Below are 19,385 nucleotides of genomic sequence, written 5' to 3' on the forward strand. Positions count from 1 at the left end.
GCGACATGCAGCAAAGATCCCCAGGTCTGATTTGAACCCTGCCCGCTGCGACAACGACTGACCCGGAAAGTCCACTGATTCCGGCTACGCCGTGGTTTTTTTCCACGTCCTCTGCTCGGCACCAACGTCCACTGGAAGCGTCCCAGGAGCGGAGCACAATGTTGGCTTGTTGTTAATTTGTCCTTTTTATGCTTCTTCTCGGCCTACCGGCACAGCTCTCTGTGACCTGGTTATGTTCTGTCGGCTGCAGATCCCACAGGGAGCATTTCAGAATCAGAGCGTTTTGCCTTACTTTGCTGACATGTTCAGATTTTGTTCATTTGGTAATCAGTGCATCCTTTTTGTGCTTCTACTATGATAAAGTAGGCTACATAGTTAAATTGATTCTTTTTTGTCTGTTAACTGTGTTTATTGTTGATTTACAATCGGGAGTCTGCACAGGGTGTTTTATTTTGCGGTTCTGCATCTGCCTGCGCATCCGTAATGCCACGCAGGCGGACTCAGTGGACTTTGCGGGTGAGCCTTAGTGCGTGGAGCGCGTGCTCGATCAGTTGAGCTCAACGGCGTCCCACTGCACACGTTTTAAAAAAGCCTCCAGTGTCTCAGATCAGCCTGTTCTCATCTCAGGCGTCGAATACCCACACGTAGTGACGAGCGTAGTTATTTTGATTCTGAGTGAGCATGAGACGCCTCCAGGCGCGTCTGTGTATGACGCCCTGGGGTGACCGCAAGTTATGCTAGTTATGTTTGTGTTTAAGGCTTGGCAGTCCCCCGAGGCACCTAACCCTAACCGTCACAGAAGGTTGTGCCTAAACCTAAGTCATCAAATTAACCCCTTAACGCCTGAATTTTTTTACGATCAAAAAATAAAAAAAATAATTTGTGTTTTCATTTGCTTTCAAGCTGTTGTTAAATTAAGTGAAGATTGTTAATTTGTCTTTAGAACATAGAAAAGATATAAATTCAGGTATGTGTAGGTATGAAGCAAATTAGCAACAACAGGCATAAATGAGAAACCAGGGCCTGCAAAAGGTTCCTAGGTCCGTATCAAATATGCACCGACAGGCATTGGGGGAATCCATGTATCCATGAAGAGGTATGATGCGAATTCGTGACAATCGGCGTCAAGGGGTTAATGCATATTGACCAGCTAACCCTACAGCTAGCAGGTATCGTTAGCCTCCTTTGTGTTGCAACACAATAGCACTTCCCAATCTCTGACCGGACTGTAGGTGGTTGAGTTGCATTGTGGGTAATGTAGGCGCCAGGTTCTGATAACAGGGAAGAATGTGTGGAATAATCAAGGGGATCTCTCTAATTCTGCTGCATCGAATTTGACCCTTTTTGTTTTAAATCGTGCACCGTGAGTCCGACAGACTTACAGGAGGGAGACGATGAGTCAGTCTTCTGTCTGTCCTCACAGATCGCTTTGATCTCTGAAGGTCAACCGGTCGTCCTCTGTCACATCAAGAGAAAAAAAACAAACATCCGGAGCCCTGGGATGCCTTCAGGGACCCTGTCTGTACGACACGCACACAATCCATCACTTCAGAGGACACTGACATCTCCTGGAGACTAACCCTTAAACCAAGTCTGCTGCATCCTCCTTCACTCATTTTCCTGTTTTATCCTGTCTTTTGAGGCTGGCGTTCTTCATCCAGAAGCAACTACCAGCGCCAGATAATCAATCATCATCTATACCAGGAGGTCAGCGGTCGGCAGCCAGCTTTAGTTTCATTAAACTGGTCACAGTTTCTTAACGGTGAATCTGAATAGCGCTCAGTGATCCGCTGACGTGATGCTTCAGTTTCAGACTGAGAAGATATGTGGATCATTCACAGATATTTAATGATTAATGAACTCACTACTGCCAGCAGATCATTAAATTATTATTATTTTTATTATTATTTTGCCGTTGTAGTTTTTTCCTGCTGTGAGATGAAGAGCGATCCAGTTTCAGTGGTGTGAGTTTTCAGAAACACACGTTAGCAGACACAAGTACTGAGTAAGTCTGAGGTACTTGTACTTTACTTGATTATACACTTATGATGCTACTTTATACTTTTACTCCGCTACACCTCAGAGGGAGCTGTTGTATTTCTTATAAATAAGTCTCTATAACATGAAGAGGATGTTATTATAAAGTGGTACTGAGCTAATGTCAGAGGGCGCTAAGGGGTTTAAATGACTTCCCATCAGCCCCTGCTTCTCACTGGAGGTGGTGAAACCTCTACAGACGTCACTGTTGGTGATTACACTCTGAAAAGACGGTGGAGATGTGTGTTTTCCTGAGGACATGGGCGGCGTTGGGCGTGTTGATGACAGCAGCTGATTGGTGAACAGAGCTTATCTGCTGGGACCAGACGTGTTCGCTGTCATTGTCCTGTTTCCCATGATGCTCGGCGGCAGGTGTATAGAAACACATCTGCAGGACTGGAAGTTAGAGGGGACAGGGGGCCGTTTGACCTGGTTGGACCATGTTAGACCCTGATAATCCCACTTAGACCACTTTGCAGACAAAATGCCCCCATAACGAAAATCATTAAATTTTAGGGTGAAGACTTGGTTTAGGGTTTAGATTAGGGTAAGGCAAGTAGTGGTTATGATTACAGTGAGTCTAAAGGGATTGAATGTAAGTCGATGTCTCCTAAAGTGATGGAAACACGACTGTGTGTGGTTGGCAGAGTCACATGATCACTCTGACATATTGATCTGATCTGAGAGCAACAGAGGAAACACGATGATATAAAGTTAAAATAATATTTCTAACACCTCTAACTTGGGATGCACCGAATATTCGGCCACCGAAATTAGTCGGCTGAAAATAACAAAAAAAGTACTTTCTGTGTTCGGCCTAAAATTTTACCGAACAATCACGTTGACGTGTCGGAAGCGTTTTAAAGTGTCCGAGCCGTTTGCAGACTCTGTTCTGCTGAATCGTCGACCAGCACATCAGCTCCATCTGTGGCTGACTTCTTAGAAAAGAACCGCTTTGAGTGTTTCTGTCTCTGATCTGTGAAAAGACGATTAAGCTAGCTGCACCTACATTTGGTGTGCACACGTATTCAAGCCTTTACGGTAAGTGAAGCGGCCCAGAGCGAGCTGACAGGCAGGTTAGAGACTTTATCCTGTCAGTTTGTCTCTTTACAAAGACAAGTGTTGCAGTATGAGAGTCCTGCCTGAAGTAAGGCTGTGAAGTCTTCATGTTATAACATTATTTATCAAACTGGGTCGGACTGGATGAATTTAGCGTGAGGAGGAAACACATGTGACAACACATTTGGACTGTTTAATTTACGCAGAGGTGGAAAAAAAAATTGCAAAAATGTGAATGTACTTGTTCGCTGTTGGACAAATTTTTTCATTACATACTTCAGGAATAAATCGCACTTCTCCTTTAAACCTCTCTGCGTAGCAACTGTAATTATTACAAGTGCCCCATGAACAGCGTTTTACCAGATCTTAGAAAAATACAGCAAAAGAAAGCTAGAAATGACATCAGAGACAATGGAGCGAGCCTGCACTGTGATTGGCCAGCTGCGTATTTTGGGCGGGGCTTAGCAAAGGGTCAATTCTCCTGTAGTAATTGCACTATTTTGTCTCACTTCTTTCCCTATTTACCCCATTGATGCTGTACACGCTAATAGCTCTTACTAGTATTTATTGCTGCTCCTACTGGTATCTATTTTTCCCGGCTCATAGGGGGATAAAAGCTCAGAGACATATGAGGGTGTCAGCCCATGTCTCGAGATGTGGTCACATTTAAAGGCAAGCTGCTGCTTTTGGACTAATTACAGGGGATGAATTGATTTCTGACGGAGACGGGTATAAAGGGAGCTCCAGTAGTCGAGACGGGAGGAGATAAAAGCATTAATGAGTTTCTCCAGATCTGTGGCTGAAATAAAAGACTTAACCTCAGTTAGATTTCTCACATGATAAAAATTTAACAACTTTCTTTACGTGGGGAAATGTAAAAAAAAATGACTAAGATAACTATTGCGGCATGATAGAAGTCTGGGTCTGTAGTACTGCTTTTATTATTAAACTGAGTTTTTAAAGGAAGCGTTGCTGTGCTGTGGAAACAAGTTTCTCCAAATCAGCTGCTGGTGAGCTACGAAGATCAGGCTGCTCTAAAGCTCTGTGTCGATGTAATGTTAGACAGTCCATGTGGGTTTAAAATTGGTTTATTTAGTCCAAAACACAGGAGGGTTTTCTTAGCTTCTTAGTCCTTCGGTTGATAAATTACTTCTGCTGCCACATTTAACGTTATTAGGTAAAGAAAAGAAATCACAGGCTGTTTTGGGCGTCGGGTGTAACCAGGCTGGAGCAGGAGAAACCTTTAATTAATGTCGTGATTGTGGCCCAACACACCGCGGGTTAGGAGAGCGAGCGGCAGACACAAGTCTCTGGTCATTGATTATCACAGAGCAGCTTGACGCTGTATGTAAAGTTTCTCCTTCAGTTAATTAAATCCCTGCAGACACACACGTGCAGATAAATCTGCAGCGACACTACACACCTTCATTAACTCACGCTGAATTTATTCACGTCTGTGCACGCAGCAAACAAGTATCCAGTCTGGAGGACTCCGATCTGGGTTGAGTATCTATAATCCCTGCAGGGCATCCAGCCGGGGTTTGTGTGTAACTACAGCACCTGGACTGCAGTTCCCATGCTGCCTCAGGTGCAGATGGTTCTGGAGCTCCTCCTGCAGCCGTTCACACCTGACGTCACTAACCTGGTTTACAGTGTTGGTTTAGCTTTTATTTGACCTGCTCTCAGATCAGTCCAGCAGATAAACAAACACACACAGGAGGTGAACTTCCTGCACAGCTGAGCCGGAAAAACTCGTGTCGCCGACAGCAGGTTTCTTCTGGTTCACACTTAATCTGCGTGCTTTCAGAGTGTGAAGAAGAGAACGTGTCCAGATAAACGGGCCGTTAAATTGCTTCTTTTTGGGGTGTTTTCTTATTTTAAACCTCCCGCATGTTGTTTTACAGAGTACACACTCAGCTCACCTCCAGGTGATTTACTCTGAAGATAGAATCACAAAACTGCTGCAACATTAACCGCATGTGCTGAATATAGCAAACGGTGGGTAAATAAATAAAACGATCAGACCCGCAATAGTTATCCATAGAAATGAACACAAGAGGAAATTACAGTCCTAATATTCCACATTCAGGGTAAAGTTATCCAACATAACAGGAAATTAAGATAATTATACATATTATATAAAATAATTGGCATTTGAATCAATAATGAAAGAGTCGCAGCCTTATTAACTGTTATTAATAAAAGTAATGAATAAAACTGAATTGTTGCTTGCTGAAAAGAAATAGTGAATTGTTGGCATGCTAATTATTTTATGGAGGCATCAGTCGAAGAGCAAGAGCTGAAAGCAGATGAAATGTCAGTCGACACGAAAGAGAACGTCCTAAACTACTTGACTCCATAGGTGTCATTTAAACCCATACCTGTCAACATTTGGATTGAAAATAAGGTGAATTTCCAGGGTTGTTTTTATTCATTCAATACTTGTGCAAGAAGCACAGAATACACTGGCCTCTAATTTATTAATGCTAAGTACTAACTTGTCAATAATCTAAACTATTAGATTAGGCAACCTGCTAACTTCAGTTGTAACGGAGATGAGAGGCTAATGTTAGCCTGCTTCTTTAAAACCTTTAAGATATACATTTTCTTACCCCTTGCCTTCTGTCTTTGTCTTTCCCCTACCTCTCTCACATCTTTCTTTGCAGTCATACGCATGTCTGTATGCCTGGCTTTCCACCTTCCTCCTCTGTTGTCTTGTCTTTCTGTCCATCTGTCTCTTTTTATTCAGCTCTTTGTCTCTGGCTCCTTCCTCACTCCTACCTTTTAAACATCAGACCTTCTAAAACATCTCAAACCGCTAAAAATGCGAATCTGAACACCTAAAACGGTGAAGTTTGAAAAAGCTGCTGACCCCGCTTTGGTTCTAAACTCTGGGTAGCGTGTTAGTGCAGACAGGTGAAAACAGAGGACTTTAAAAAAAACGATGATGCAGACGCTCACATTTGGCTCCCTGATTGGCTCTTATCAGTCATGCAGAAGCACGATCCTGCTGACAGACTTTTAGTTTTGGTGTTTTTATTAAAATATTCTGAACTGTGCATTAGTGTTGTCAAAAATATAGATTTTTTTTTATACTTATCGGTTTTAATATTCATTTTTCACAGTATCGATCCTGAAAATGCGCTTCGATTCTCCCCGACAGCGAGCAGCAAACACCGCTGCAGCGCCCACACAGCCCCGCCTCCTGTCATTCACAGCACTTTTTTTTTTCTGCCAGAGTTTCAACCATAGACTAGATGGTTTCGACACATCCTGCCTTAGTGTGCTGTGATTGGCTAGTACTCATCATTTGTGATTGGATGCTGGTAAAGGATACAAGCAAGCCCATATGAAAGTGACGGTACAGAGTGGTGCTAACGAACGAACAAAGCAACTGCAGGAGCGACACGACGTCCTCTGTGCAGAACCTGGAGAGGTCTGAGACGTCTGCCCTTTCATCATTAATCAGAATTAAACAAGATGGCTCAGTACACTGTTGATAAGTTAGTTCTCCTGATGTTTGCCTAACCAGACCGTTCTCATCTCAGGGCATCCAATACCAACGCTTTCAGAAAAAGTGACAAAACGTAGTTAGTTGACGCTAAAGGTGCCCTCCAGCATTTCATAGAGATGCACTGAGTGCGTCTCTTCCGGATGCGTCTCTGTGAGACCCTCTGGGGCGTCTCGTACAGACCTTCCGGTTAGTGCTAGCTAGCTAGCAAGCTACTGACTTTATGCATACCCTAACCCTACAGCTGTGTACCAGGTAGGGTTAGCCTCCTTTGTGTTGCTGGGACGTAGCAGACGGTGGTGTTTCATATGGACGCTGAAGGGTACCATTAGTGTAAAATACTTTTGTCAGGCTGTCCGATGAGACGCATTGAGATTCTCAAAGCTAAGCTAACGTCAGACTGACCTAACTGATGCTGTTCTGCTTAACAAACAGTACTATTAACTTTAAGTTGATAAGATAATTTGATAATCGTGACAACACTACTGTGCATGTTTCCGTATTTACTTTGTGACGACTCCCAGTATGTTTCCTGTCGCCACAGTCTCTTTGTACTCCCATGTTAAGCTTGATTTATACTCCTGCGTAGGGTCAGGTTTTTATACTTGTGCGTCGGTGTATCCGTCATTCGCTAGTCGGCAGTAGCGCTACAGCGTCCACTGTGTTGACTTTTGCTGGCCGAGCAGGCTAACTTCCAGTTTAGCCCTCCGCTAACGTAAATGGGGGTAAATGTAAACGTGCGGCTGGTGTAGACATGTAAAATGTTATCGACTGAAAGGATCACATTCTGGTTGTGACACTCAAATATCTTGATCTACCGTGTTACAGCCGCCGTTTTCTGCTGCTAGTAAAAGTTACTACAAAGCACGAGGTACTTCCGGACGGCTCGGAGGCATTGCGAGGCTACCCAGCCGACCAATCACACCTTATGGTCTGTGTCGACTCGACGTGTAGTTATATTTTTGAGGAGGTGCACGTCAGGCAACGGCGTAGCCTCTGCGTAGCCTACGCCGTCAATTCGACGCAGAAGTATACTTACTCTCAGTAACAGTTCGGTCGGTCCGTGCAAAGAAATCTCTGCTGTGGTTCTTCACCATCACTGCTTTTCGTTCGTCTCTAGTAGAACTTTATTCTTTAGCCGAATCTTCTGCAGCTGCTTCCACGTGGTGTGCGTGTTCAGTCTGCCGGTTATGCGCTTTGTTGATGCAGTATTTTAGAAAATACAACAAAATCTTTCTTTTTGATGTCAGCCAATCAATAACGATCCAATCAGCTCACCAACAAATCAAAACAATCCGCAGACAAACAGCAGAGATGATTAATTACTACGATCAGTTTGCAGCGATGATGAACGTGGAATATATCTCTATAATATGGATCATCTGTCTCCCTCTCTGTCCATCTCTAGCTCCTGTGTAGTAATGAATACTATGTCACCTGTCAGCCAATCACTGCAGACATAGTGAAAAGGTTCAGTGATGGAACATTCTCTCAGTTCTTTGGTGAAAGTTTTTAACAGCAACACAAAAGGTACAAACTTACAATGCTGGCAGCGTCCAAGAATATCCGAGCAGGCAGTTCCAGACAAAAGCAAAATAATCCGAACAAAGCGAGGCGCCCGGTCCAAAATCCACAGACAAAAGGGAAGTGATAATCCAGGTTGAATAAGCAAAAAACAGATCTCACAGGGAAGTAACACACAGACGCACCAGGTGTGAACGAAGACAGGAAAACTGACACACACAAGCTGTGATTAAACGCAGGCGCGACGCATCAGGTAATCACAGGGAAGGCACAGACAGGAAATAAAGTGAAAACTTTCAAAATAAAACAGGAAACAAACCTCAAACCACACTGATAGTAGCTCCTGGGAGGAGGACTGCCGGCGCTGAGATCAGAGTGAGTGCAACCTCAGGTCTGTTAGAAACATTACAGACTGTCGATACTGACGAGCTTTTCATTATCTGCAGTCACAAACACACACTGACTGTACACAACAAGTCTCTATTAACATTAATAGAAATCCAATCTATGTAATTGGAAACTGTTTACTTTCATTGAGCGATCGCTTTAGTCTGCCTCACCTGCTGACCTCAGCTCACCTGCTGTCTGTCTTTCCCCCTTTCAGACATGTAACGCTGCCGTCTCCTGCTGCTCTCCGTTAGTTGTTTTTTTTTGCGTCTGTGGATTTATGGAAAACAAATAAATAGAAGCTTTATTTTCCAGAGGGGGGATTTTAAAACAGGAACAGGGGGTGTGCGAGGGTGACAAAATATCTCTGTATTTTCTGGGATTTTGTCGATAACCGTATCTTCTGTCGTAGCTGATGTCTAAGGCGACGTTCAGACTGCAGGCCAATGTGACCCTAATCCGATTTTTTTGCCCATATGTGACTCAGATCTGGTTATTTTATGACAGTGTGAACAGGCCAAGTCACATTCAATCTGATCTTTTCCAGTTCGGATTTGGGCAACTTTCACATGTGGTCAATGAAAAACGGGAGTCTCCCGTGAGCTAACCGGAGCTAACCTCTGTTGCTCCTTGTTTACTTCTGTAGCCTGAAGGCTCGTGCAGACTACACGACTTTCAGCGTCGGCCGATGGCCACAACTTGCCATCTTGTGACGGGAGTCTTGAAGTTGTTGTGGCGTTCACACTACGTGACTGATCGGTGACAGGAGGTCACACACTACACGAGCTGACAGCGGCTGAGTCACCCGACGCTGGTCTCCAAACCAGGTTCTGTCAAGAAAACACACGTGAAATGTGAAACTGGAACCTACAGACAAAACAGCTGTTGTTTGTTATTATAAAGATACCAATTATGAAGACAAAGAATCTGGGTGAAAGGATGGAGTCGCACATGCAGGTAGCAGGGATTGTCTGAGCTACAGAGAGAGCTGCAGGGGAGTAAAAAGGTTTTGAAGTTGAAAAGTAGCTGCCTGCTCTCATTGGCTGGATGTCGAGTCGGCCGACTCCTCCAGATATTTGGCAGGCTGGATATCTGGCAGACGTCGGCGATGTGTCCGAAATGTGTCGGGGAGCCGTTTTGATGTAGTTCACACATAATGACTGGCGACCGTGATCGATCACTGATTTACTCCCGATCACAGCCTGACTGTCGACGAGCTCTCCAAGCGGCAAACCGGGCTTAAAGTCGTGTAGTGTGAACTCGGCTTAAGACAGCGTGCTGCTGCGTGTGACGTCATGTTCTTCTTCTGTGCATGCGGGTCACTTCCAGGCTGCAGACAGTTCACACTGTTTAACACTATTTAAACTATAATGTGAACTGTCAAACAAAAAAAAAAATCGGTATTGAGCATTAAGGCCTGCAGTCTGAACGCAGCCTTAGTGGCTTTGATTCTGTCATCATTAGTGCGTGTTTGTGATGGTACCTTGGCAGGTTTAGACCTGTTAACCCCCGAAGCTTTTCATTTTCTTGATATTCTGTGCGGCGGTTTGGTCTTTAAGTTTGCAGATCGACGGCTTTTTAGCGAAATCCATCTTTTCAAAGCCAAACCACCTCTGTGCAGTCGAGGCAGATCCACATCAAGCGATTCAATCTAGCGAGCTGTACTCCAAAACTTGTGGTTTCTGCTCACACATTGTTAAAACAACAAGATAGAAATTCCCGTGAGACGATGCATATCGAACACCCCTACCCAAGAACGTTTACGTCATTTAGTACGTCATTTACAGTGTCCCAGTGAAAACACAAGTGGAGAAAGATTTCTGGCATTGTGTTATGTTTAAAATGCGGACTGTACGTTTTAAAGACGTTGTTGGCTGTTTTTCTGTATGAGGGTGTCAGGATGTAGCTGCGTGTCTCATGTTGTACAGACTGTAAAGCTCTTTAAGACAAGACGTGACAGATATTTAAGCAAACATATTTCTAAACCTGCAGCTCCTGTGACCAAACCACATTACGTCAGGTGGCACAGGGAGCACTGAGTTTGGTGAACTATTTCGACCGACACATTCTGAAGCTGCCGAGCCACCTGAGAAAATAAAGTTGTTGTCTGTCAAACATCTTGAGCACCAAAATATTTGAAACTTTGAAGAGGACATCGTTCAGAGAGATTACAGACAGGACATCAGACTGAAACTATTCTGTGGAAATGAAGCGATGATGTTGATTCATATGTGTCTGAAATGTGTAGCAGAAATGACTCGTTTATTTTCCGTCTGTCTGCAGGCTAAGGACAGCGATGATGATGAGGAGGTGGTGCAGGTCGACAGGGACCACTTCATGGATGAGTTCTTCGAACAGGTAAGACACGACACTCAGTTCCCACAAACCCTGGGAAATAGGGAGTAGTTTTCCGTATTCAGTTATATTACATAAGAAAGGCCTGCTGGGCCCCTGAGTGCCCAGATGAAGCAGACAGCTTTGCTTGGGTGGAAAATATAATTAAAGTCTTGGACTTTTCTGTACAAGTTTAGAGACTCTTCCACTGTTAATATACATGATACAAATATAGACAAAGAAAAGAAACGTCGCTGAAGTCTTTCTGCAGTACGATAGCTTGTTATAGGAAATTTAAAAGTAAGAGTCGCCTTTATTGTCAGTTTATATTGTAAAAGGAGGAAATTTGAAGCGTCATGACACATCTTCTGTAAGAGATATGTAAAAACTTCCAATGAATTTCTGCTTCAAATGTCTTTGATTGCATCCATAGTGAGTGAAATCTTTAATATCTCTACTAGCCTTTAACAACGATATGATCTGATATATTGAAATGGAAACATTAAGATAAGTAACCTGGAGCAGTAAAAGATACTGCCGTTAGACACATAATAAAATAAAAAGGGGAATTTAGATCCTAAATGACAACAAAATAAGTGCCAGCTTTAATGTTATTGTTTGCACAACTGAGCAATAAAAAATTAATATAACGTCTTATGAAATGTGTGTTTAGAGATGTTAGCTTACAAGAAAGCAGCATCTGTAAATACTCCAACGACACAATTAAATCGATTATTTAAGAGACCAAAGTATTCTGTCATTTTTGAGTCAAAACAAATGAGTCTTATTTTTGCCCATGGATACGGCTCATTACATTAACAAACAGCTTTGCAAATCTTTGGGTTATTATTTTCCCACATTAGGCAGTTTCTTCATACTGTGAAGACTTGCACTCGTTAGTCAATATGTTGTAGATTCCATCCTCTTTGTAAATATTTTTGTTTGTAAATTTATTTGATTCTTGACTTGACTGCAGTTCTTGTTTCTTCTTTTCTCTCACTATGTGACCGTTATTCACCCCAACACAGAGGCAGATTCCCAAACCTGTTTCCGACCCTGATTAAGAGCTTTTATTTTGAAGTTTGTGAGTAGGACTAAAGGTGAAGGATCTTAACCGGGTTCCTAACAAATCAAAGTTTGTTTTGTTAGAATGAAACGGATGCAGGAAGCAGGAATGGACGACTAGGAACTTTCATCTGGGAGCTGTTCAGTTGATTTTTTTGTTATTTGTGAAAGAGAGGCTTAGAGATTAGCTGTGTAATCTGTCAAAGATCTGCAGAATGATGGAGTCCCTGTGAACTGAGCCCATCACATCCCGACAGAGATCTGAAGATCTGACTGTGGGCAGACAGACGACAAAGACAAACCAACGGTTCTGGTGTCGACTTCACTTTGTTCTCTTTGCACTCCTCTCCTTCTGAAGCCCATCATGCAGCCTTTAGATTCACCCTTATTAAACCCTCCTTTAATTAAAACCCTGGTTTTAACTGAATGGATTTTAATACAAATAAAGCCACTCATCTTATGGTAAGGTAATCTAACCTCTATAGACACAGGTCTGAGAAACACATTTCAACAGTTAATGGACATAAACAGACGGGGAAAGAGCAGGCCTGAAGTCTACTTAGATAGGAAAGTTTACAGCCTTCGTAAGTGCTTGAATCAATCTTAATGAGCTAATTATAAATTATACGAAGCAGCATCAAACTCAAAATGGGGTCGTTCAAGAGGGAGAAAAACTCCTCGATTAACATTTATGACAATTAGATTTTTATGTAGAAGACAGCTGCTGCTGTACAGTTTGCAGCAACAGTTTTACAGGTGGTCTGTTTGCTGTTGTCTGTGAAGCTGCTGAATTTATATTTTCCTCTCCTGAAGCTTTGCTTTGTAACATAGTTGCATCCATAGCTGAGCTGAAGTCCTGCCTCGTTCAAACTCATTATCAGTGTTGGGCAGTAGCGTCGCTACAAGTTACTAGTTTGTCAGTAGATGTCGCCGTGTGGCGTCACTCACTGTTGCTTCAGAAATGCTTGGGAAAATGTAGCGTGTGTGGAAGCTACCGCGCTACTCTGTCAATAAAAGAGCTTCGTTACTGAAAAGCTATTTTATTCAGAAAATAGCGACTGAGAAATGTTTTTTAACTAGTAACAGCGCTACTTGAAGCGACGCCACTGTCCAACACTGGGTATATGATAGCTTTCAGAAAAGACTGAGTAAGAGGTGGTTGGGGTGGATGGAGGGCCAGAACCCCGACTTTGAACCAGGAGACCGGGGTTTGTGTCTGGTGTGAAACAAAAAGTCAACATTAAATATTAGTTACATAAAGTTACGGAAGAGTCATTACTTAACTTACATGTTAACTGACGTACGTAGTTAATTTAAGCCAAACCATGATCTTTTCCTAACCTTAACCAAGTAGTTTTGTTGCCTAAACCCAACCAAACTGCAACATTTCACAACTTTAATAATGTGCTGTTTCAAAATGCCGATGTTTCGAAACTCTTGCATGTTTTTTTTTATTCATTTAGCTGACGCTTTTATCCAAAGCGACTTACAATTGTTATTTATGTCAGAGGTCATGTGCCTCTGGAGCAACGAGGGGTTAAGTGTCTTGCTCAGGGACACATTGGTGGACATGTAATAGTGGGGAGTTGAACCCAGGTCTCTCATACCAAAGGCACGTTTCTTATCCACTGCATCATCGCCACCATTATTTTTAAAGTCTAACCGGACGTAGCATATTTCTTGTTGCTAAGCGTTGCTAATGTGACCGCAGAGCCCTAAACGTCAAAAAAATTACACTCAAGGGCTTTAACCAAGCGTCAATGTGTGACGAGTTGAGAGTGAGAATGTGTTGGTTTTTAGGTATAAAATGTTCTATAATTGAGAAAATGAATGATATATGAACAACCCCTGTGAAAAAACCTTCCAAAAGGCCTTTAAAGAAATGTGTTGTAAAATTCCATACATTTTTATTGAAAATCAATATTTACAGAGCCAATATCAAATCAAATCAACAATATAGATCATCAAACTGATAACTGCGTAACAGCATGTCTGAACACACAGACAGAGCGGAAAGCTAAATCCGGAAGTGTGCAGACAGCAACAGTGGCAAGATATGTTTCAGGAGAAGTCTTCAGACGCACAAAGACAAACTGTAGTCAAATAAACTACTAAATGTGTATTTAGGATGTTTTATTTCTACTAGCCTGAAAGAAGACATGTTAAGGAAGCAAAACAGCCCAAAATCTAAAATTGCCCAGTTCAAGATGTTAGCCTGCCGTGTCTCGCCTTAACCTGTTTACCCACCAGCCTTATGAGGACAGTGGTATGTTCATAGACAGTTGTTATGGGGACAGAAGCCTGTTCACCCACCCACATTATGGGGACATGAATGTATTCACAAACAGACATTATGGCGACTACAGAGAGCTAAATTCAGACTAGCCTCTCTTCCCCTAGCTTCTGTAACTCAGAAAAATCTCTCATTCAGCATTTCACTGGAAAACACGTTCCCAAGGTTAACATTTAGAAGTTTAGCATCTAAAGTAAGATCACAGCTGTTATTTTGTGGCGTGAGAGAGCGGTGACCTTGCAGTCCGCTGTGGAAGGTGGATCATCCTCCTCAGCCGACAGACATCGACTGGATACCACACAGATTTGGTGTTGATCTCCCACCCGAGGGCAGGAAGCTTCAGAGCTGATCATCATCTCGTGTGTGTGTCGGACAGAAAACAACACAGACTCTAAAAAACAGCTGATCATTAGTGCGATCGCCACACTGAGGCGTCTAGTTTGACGCGGTGGTGGTAAACTGTGTGTTTGCAGTGACACACACTACAACCCGACCACCACTGGACTTTTGAGGCTGATTTTTACATAAACACGATATACACACAATAATAATAATAAACAAACATATTCGACAAGGATCCTTAACTTTGTGTATTACTGGGCATCTGGTAATCTGTCAGTTTAATATCGTTCAGTGACGTTTAGTGCAATAATATATTATAACATATTGTGCAGCAATATTTTATTCTGTCGTTTGTAGTTTTGATTGTAATTATATGTCGAATACTGATGCCGAAATTCATCAGAAATAAAGTCAAATTGTTTTTACATTAACGCATGAACAAAATTCTTGATACAGATATCATTAATTTGGGTAAGGGTTTTTTGGGGTAACAGCGCTATTGGTTACTAACGCTAGCTAGCTAATGCTACAAAAAAACGCTAGCGCTAACCCAAGTTAGCTAAGGCTATATAAAACAAAAATGATTGCTAACGCTAATAACACTACAAAAATCAATATCTTTTTGTTTCTCATGGGAACCGAACGCCGGTCTCCTGGGTGGAAGTTGCCTAATTATCTAGCCATCCACCCGACACAACACCAGCAAACTAGGAATTTTCTGGTTATTTATGTGCTACAATTTCACATGCCCTTCGTCACATGGCTGCAAAAGGGCACTAAAGAAAATGTGGTAGTTTGAAGCTCTTCAACTATCAACCAGTGTTGTTGTTTTCTGGTGAGGACGGGCTGGATCCTTAGTGTTATGAATATTCAACCTGCACTCCCCTAAATTTATTGTTCTTAAAGTTTTAGATCATTTTAGAAAATCAAATGTTTATGCATTTTGACTGGATATTGTGTTCATTATTTTGTAGTGTTTTGACATTTTGTCATGTCCGTTTGTATTTATTGTTCTAATAATGTTTTTATGCCACCCTTTTGGTCTGGTCTGCCTAGCAAAGGATATTTTAATCTCAAGACTTTTAACTGTTTAAATAAAAGAAAGATTTAATGAAAATTAAATATGATGCAAAATCACTGCCCCTGTATTATCATACCGATATCACAAGAGAAATATGTCAAACTCACAGTTGAGTCGTTACATGTTGCAATAAAGGAACAATGTTTAACTCATTGTTTATTTATTTTAACTTGTTTCTATTCAACTCAACGTCCTTTATAACCTGTTTATACCTGCAAAACGAATGACATTGCCATCAGCCTCAGCTGTGCTTTGTGTTTAGTGTTATTAGCAACTGTTAGCATGCTAACACACTAAACTAAGATGATGAACATGGTAAACATTATACCTGCTTTCCATTTATTACAAATGTTGTGTATAATGAAAGTAATAATACAGGATTTTCCTGGAATAATGTAATTTTTTAATGTTATGTAATGTTGCTGTGATGGCGTTTCCTGTGATGACCTCATGATGTGTGTGTTTTGTGTGTGTTTAGGTTGAGGAGATTAGGGGCTGTATAGAAAAGCTGTCGGAGGATGTGGAGCATGTCAAGAAGCAGCACAGCGCCATCCTGGCTGCACCCAACCCTGACGAAAGTAAGACTCTTACACAGCTTTACTGCTACACCTGTGAGGACCCACACTGACATGCTGTTCTTATCCCCTAACGTTAACTTTAAAGGAAATCGTTATTCATCATTCCTATCAGTAATCATAACACTGTACCCACCGAGGTAATATCTATGAACACGGTTAGCATCAGTTAAAAGAAGACACACAAGCAGTGAGACAGGTTGAATACAAACTTCCATGGAAAACAAAAGTCAAAGTAAAATGTTTAACCAACTGTCAAGTTGATGGACATTAAGTTGTTGGATCCTGGCTCTCCAGGATTCAAGCAGCAGTCTGTGAAACTAATGCTAACATTAGCGTAAGCAGCTACAGAACAGAGCAGCTACATTAAGTACAGTATCAGTCCGATACCACAAACATTGTTAGATGTGACTTACCAGCAGTTTATCATTATCACCGTGACTGTCCAAAGTTCTAGATAATAAATATAATGTATAATTTGAATAATACTGAAAAACGGCAAAGTCCTTATAGGCAAGTCCCACCACTTGGCAGCTATCTTGGTAACGCCCCCAGGCAGTTATTTTGGACTTACAAGATCAGGCTCCTGATGAATGAGAGCCAAAACTGCACTTTCACTTTCACATTACACCTGCATGTATAGAATTACCAATACAATTTTTTTCCCACAGGTCATACTTCTACTGTTCATGCACAAGGTTTCACGACACTAACTTCATTTATATTTCCAGAGCGCTGGTGACGTGACGCCAGGAGCTCATCCCACCGGAGCGCTTAAACAAATACTATGCTAACTGGCATTATGGATATATTCAGCATATGTCATATATGCTTATAGAAGTCACCCCAATATTTTCTAACACATATTCCAAGTACTGCATATCACATCTAGCGCCTTTTCACGCAGTATTTTGGCAGACATGTACATGCATCTGATTAGGTTACACACCTGCTCAACTTCTGGAGCTGTCGCAAACCTCAATCATACCAAATATACAACTATGTAGACCAGAAACACAGGCCTGGTTTTAAATCCTTGGAAAATTACCTTAATATTGGTTAATATTGGTAAGAACATTTTATATTTTACTCATGTCATTCAACTCCACCAGCTGTTGTGTTAGAAAAGTTATCTGATTTGCTGATTTGGTCTGAATCAGTGGATGAGTTTGTTTTCACATGGTAAAACAAAATGCTTTACTAAAAGCAAGTTAAAATGTGAGAGTGTTCTTTCCTCTCATTGGTACGATATGTAAACACAGGAAGAAGGCCACGAAGAAGCTCCTGTCTGCTCAAATATCACGAGGCTAGCCCAGGGTCTCGCTGCACTCATTTTGGTTTATTCAGGCTCGTACCCGAGTATGATGTGTTCAGATCTGCCCGAACGAATCGTACCAAGAAGGAAAACCGACCAGACTAAACAACACAGAGTTGAAAACACGCTTAGTCATGTTTTGTCTCACAGCTTGTAAAATGAAATGTAAGGACATGAAACTGAAACCCAGAAACCCTAATGTTGGACCTACAAAATCAACGTCTTGAAATACAAAACCGATGTACAAACTGAAGAGTACGAGTTTATAAAACCATAAAAGGCAGCAGTACATCACCCTAAATATACACAGGGCTGTAGATTTGTGGTGTTTGAGGGTTTAGTTGTAGACAGATGTGCTGTATTGGACACTTTTAGACTGTGAATACAGAAATAAAGTGTTCAATATTGTGTCAGTCACTTGACCCTGGAACTGGAGTGAAATCCAATCCTGTTAACTGTTCACTGATGAGAACTTTGAGCATCTGATGAGCCTGTTGGCAAACTTCCACTCAGCGCCGGCCTTCAGTTACCTCACTCCACCTCCTCCTGACACTCTGGGAAAAAATAAAAAATATCTCCTCTGTTTGGGAGAGAGAGCTGCAGTGACTTCACCCTGACCCGACACACTGTGACTCAGCATAAATGACTCAATGTCACCGCTGAAGCCTAAAGCCCAGTCTGTGCTGTCAGAAGCACTACGCTGTAAAAGTCTGGCTTCAAAACTGGTTTTGCATCAGATTCAGGAGGAGACGGAGAGGCCTCTGGGTTCAACTTAGCATGAGATTTCACTGAAGGAGCCTTTAAGCTTGTTGTTGGACAGATAAAAGTCACTGTAAGACGCCATTCTTCTATTATTCTCAGCACGTTCTCACCGGAAAAACATTTGTAAAGGTTGATTGCATATTACCACCCATATTTACATTTTTTGTACGAAAGCGACCTCTAGTGGCAGTTTGACGAGAGCAAAGGAGGAAGTCAGGTGTTGAATTATAAAGAGTGAAAAAATCCGTGTGAAAACCAAGTAGTTCCCCTTCGAGGGAACTCGAACTGCGTCGGTTACGACACTATGGGAACGCCTCTAGGCGAAGCAGGTCTGAACGTGAATGAAATCACTCCAATCCTATTGGCTTGTTGCTAGAACGGTAAGGTGTGACGGAATAACCGGAGGAGTATAAAGCACACCTGTACACACTCATCATTAGCTTTTTTCTATTCAGCAGGCGCTCTGTATGTTGTTTGAAGAAAGCTCCAGTCCTACAAGCAGCAAGTCTACCAGCATGTCCGGCAACCAGATGTACAGAAGGTGTGTTTTTTTCTTGCCCTCGGTACATCACGGATGGAGATTCTCATGAGATGTGTGTCTCATGTTTGGGGATGGAGCACGCACGGGCAGCTCTCGAGGGGGCTGCCTGCGCCCGTTGCGAAGCCCTTTCCGTGCGGGTACTGAGGTACAGCATGGCTCTCTTTCCGAGGATGGCCGGATGTGTTTTCCCCACGGTGTGGGCCCTGCGGCCGCTGAGGCGGCCCGGCGGCTTCACTCATGGGTTCACAGCGTGATCTGTCGGAGGATTTCAGGACGGCTGAGGCTTTTTCCCGACCTTCATCCGCTGGCTCCGACGCTTCCTTTCCTCGTTCGGGAGCCCGTTCTCGGCTTCTCCCGCTCGCGGTTTGGGTCCGGAGACGCTGCAGCAATCCGACTCCGAGGAGGCGGACGTGCTCAGCGCAGTGGACGATGACTTCCGGGTGTCGGGGCGGCGTCATCCGGCGACGCCCGACTATGACGTGCTGCTGGAGGTGGTGACTAGAGCCGTGGCTAAGCTCAACATCAACTGGCCACAGGAGGAGCAGACACCACAGGCTAG

The 19,385-nt window shown here is 42.6% G+C and overlaps 1 protein-coding gene across 1 annotated transcript in view; it reads left to right on the forward strand.

The window, feature by feature from the left end:
• Window positions 1–19,385, forward strand: part of stx1b (syntaxin 1B) — a 66,987-nt gene that overhangs the window by 28,234 nt on the left and 19,368 nt on the right. Inside the window, exons 2-3 of the mRNA XM_046038575.1 lie at window positions 10,802–10,876; window positions 16,112–16,211. Of these exons, the coding sequence (XP_045894531.1) occupies window positions 10,802–10,876; window positions 16,112–16,211 (175 nt within the window). The remainder of the gene's footprint in view (window positions 1–10,801; window positions 10,877–16,111; window positions 16,212–19,385) is intronic.

This window comes from Micropterus dolomieu, linkage group LG02 (genome assembly GCF_021292245.1).
Source record: "Micropterus dolomieu isolate WLL.071019.BEF.003 ecotype Adirondacks linkage group LG02, ASM2129224v1, whole genome shotgun sequence".
Taxonomy (NCBI): Eukaryota; Metazoa; Chordata; class Actinopteri; order Centrarchiformes; family Centrarchidae; genus Micropterus; species Micropterus dolomieu.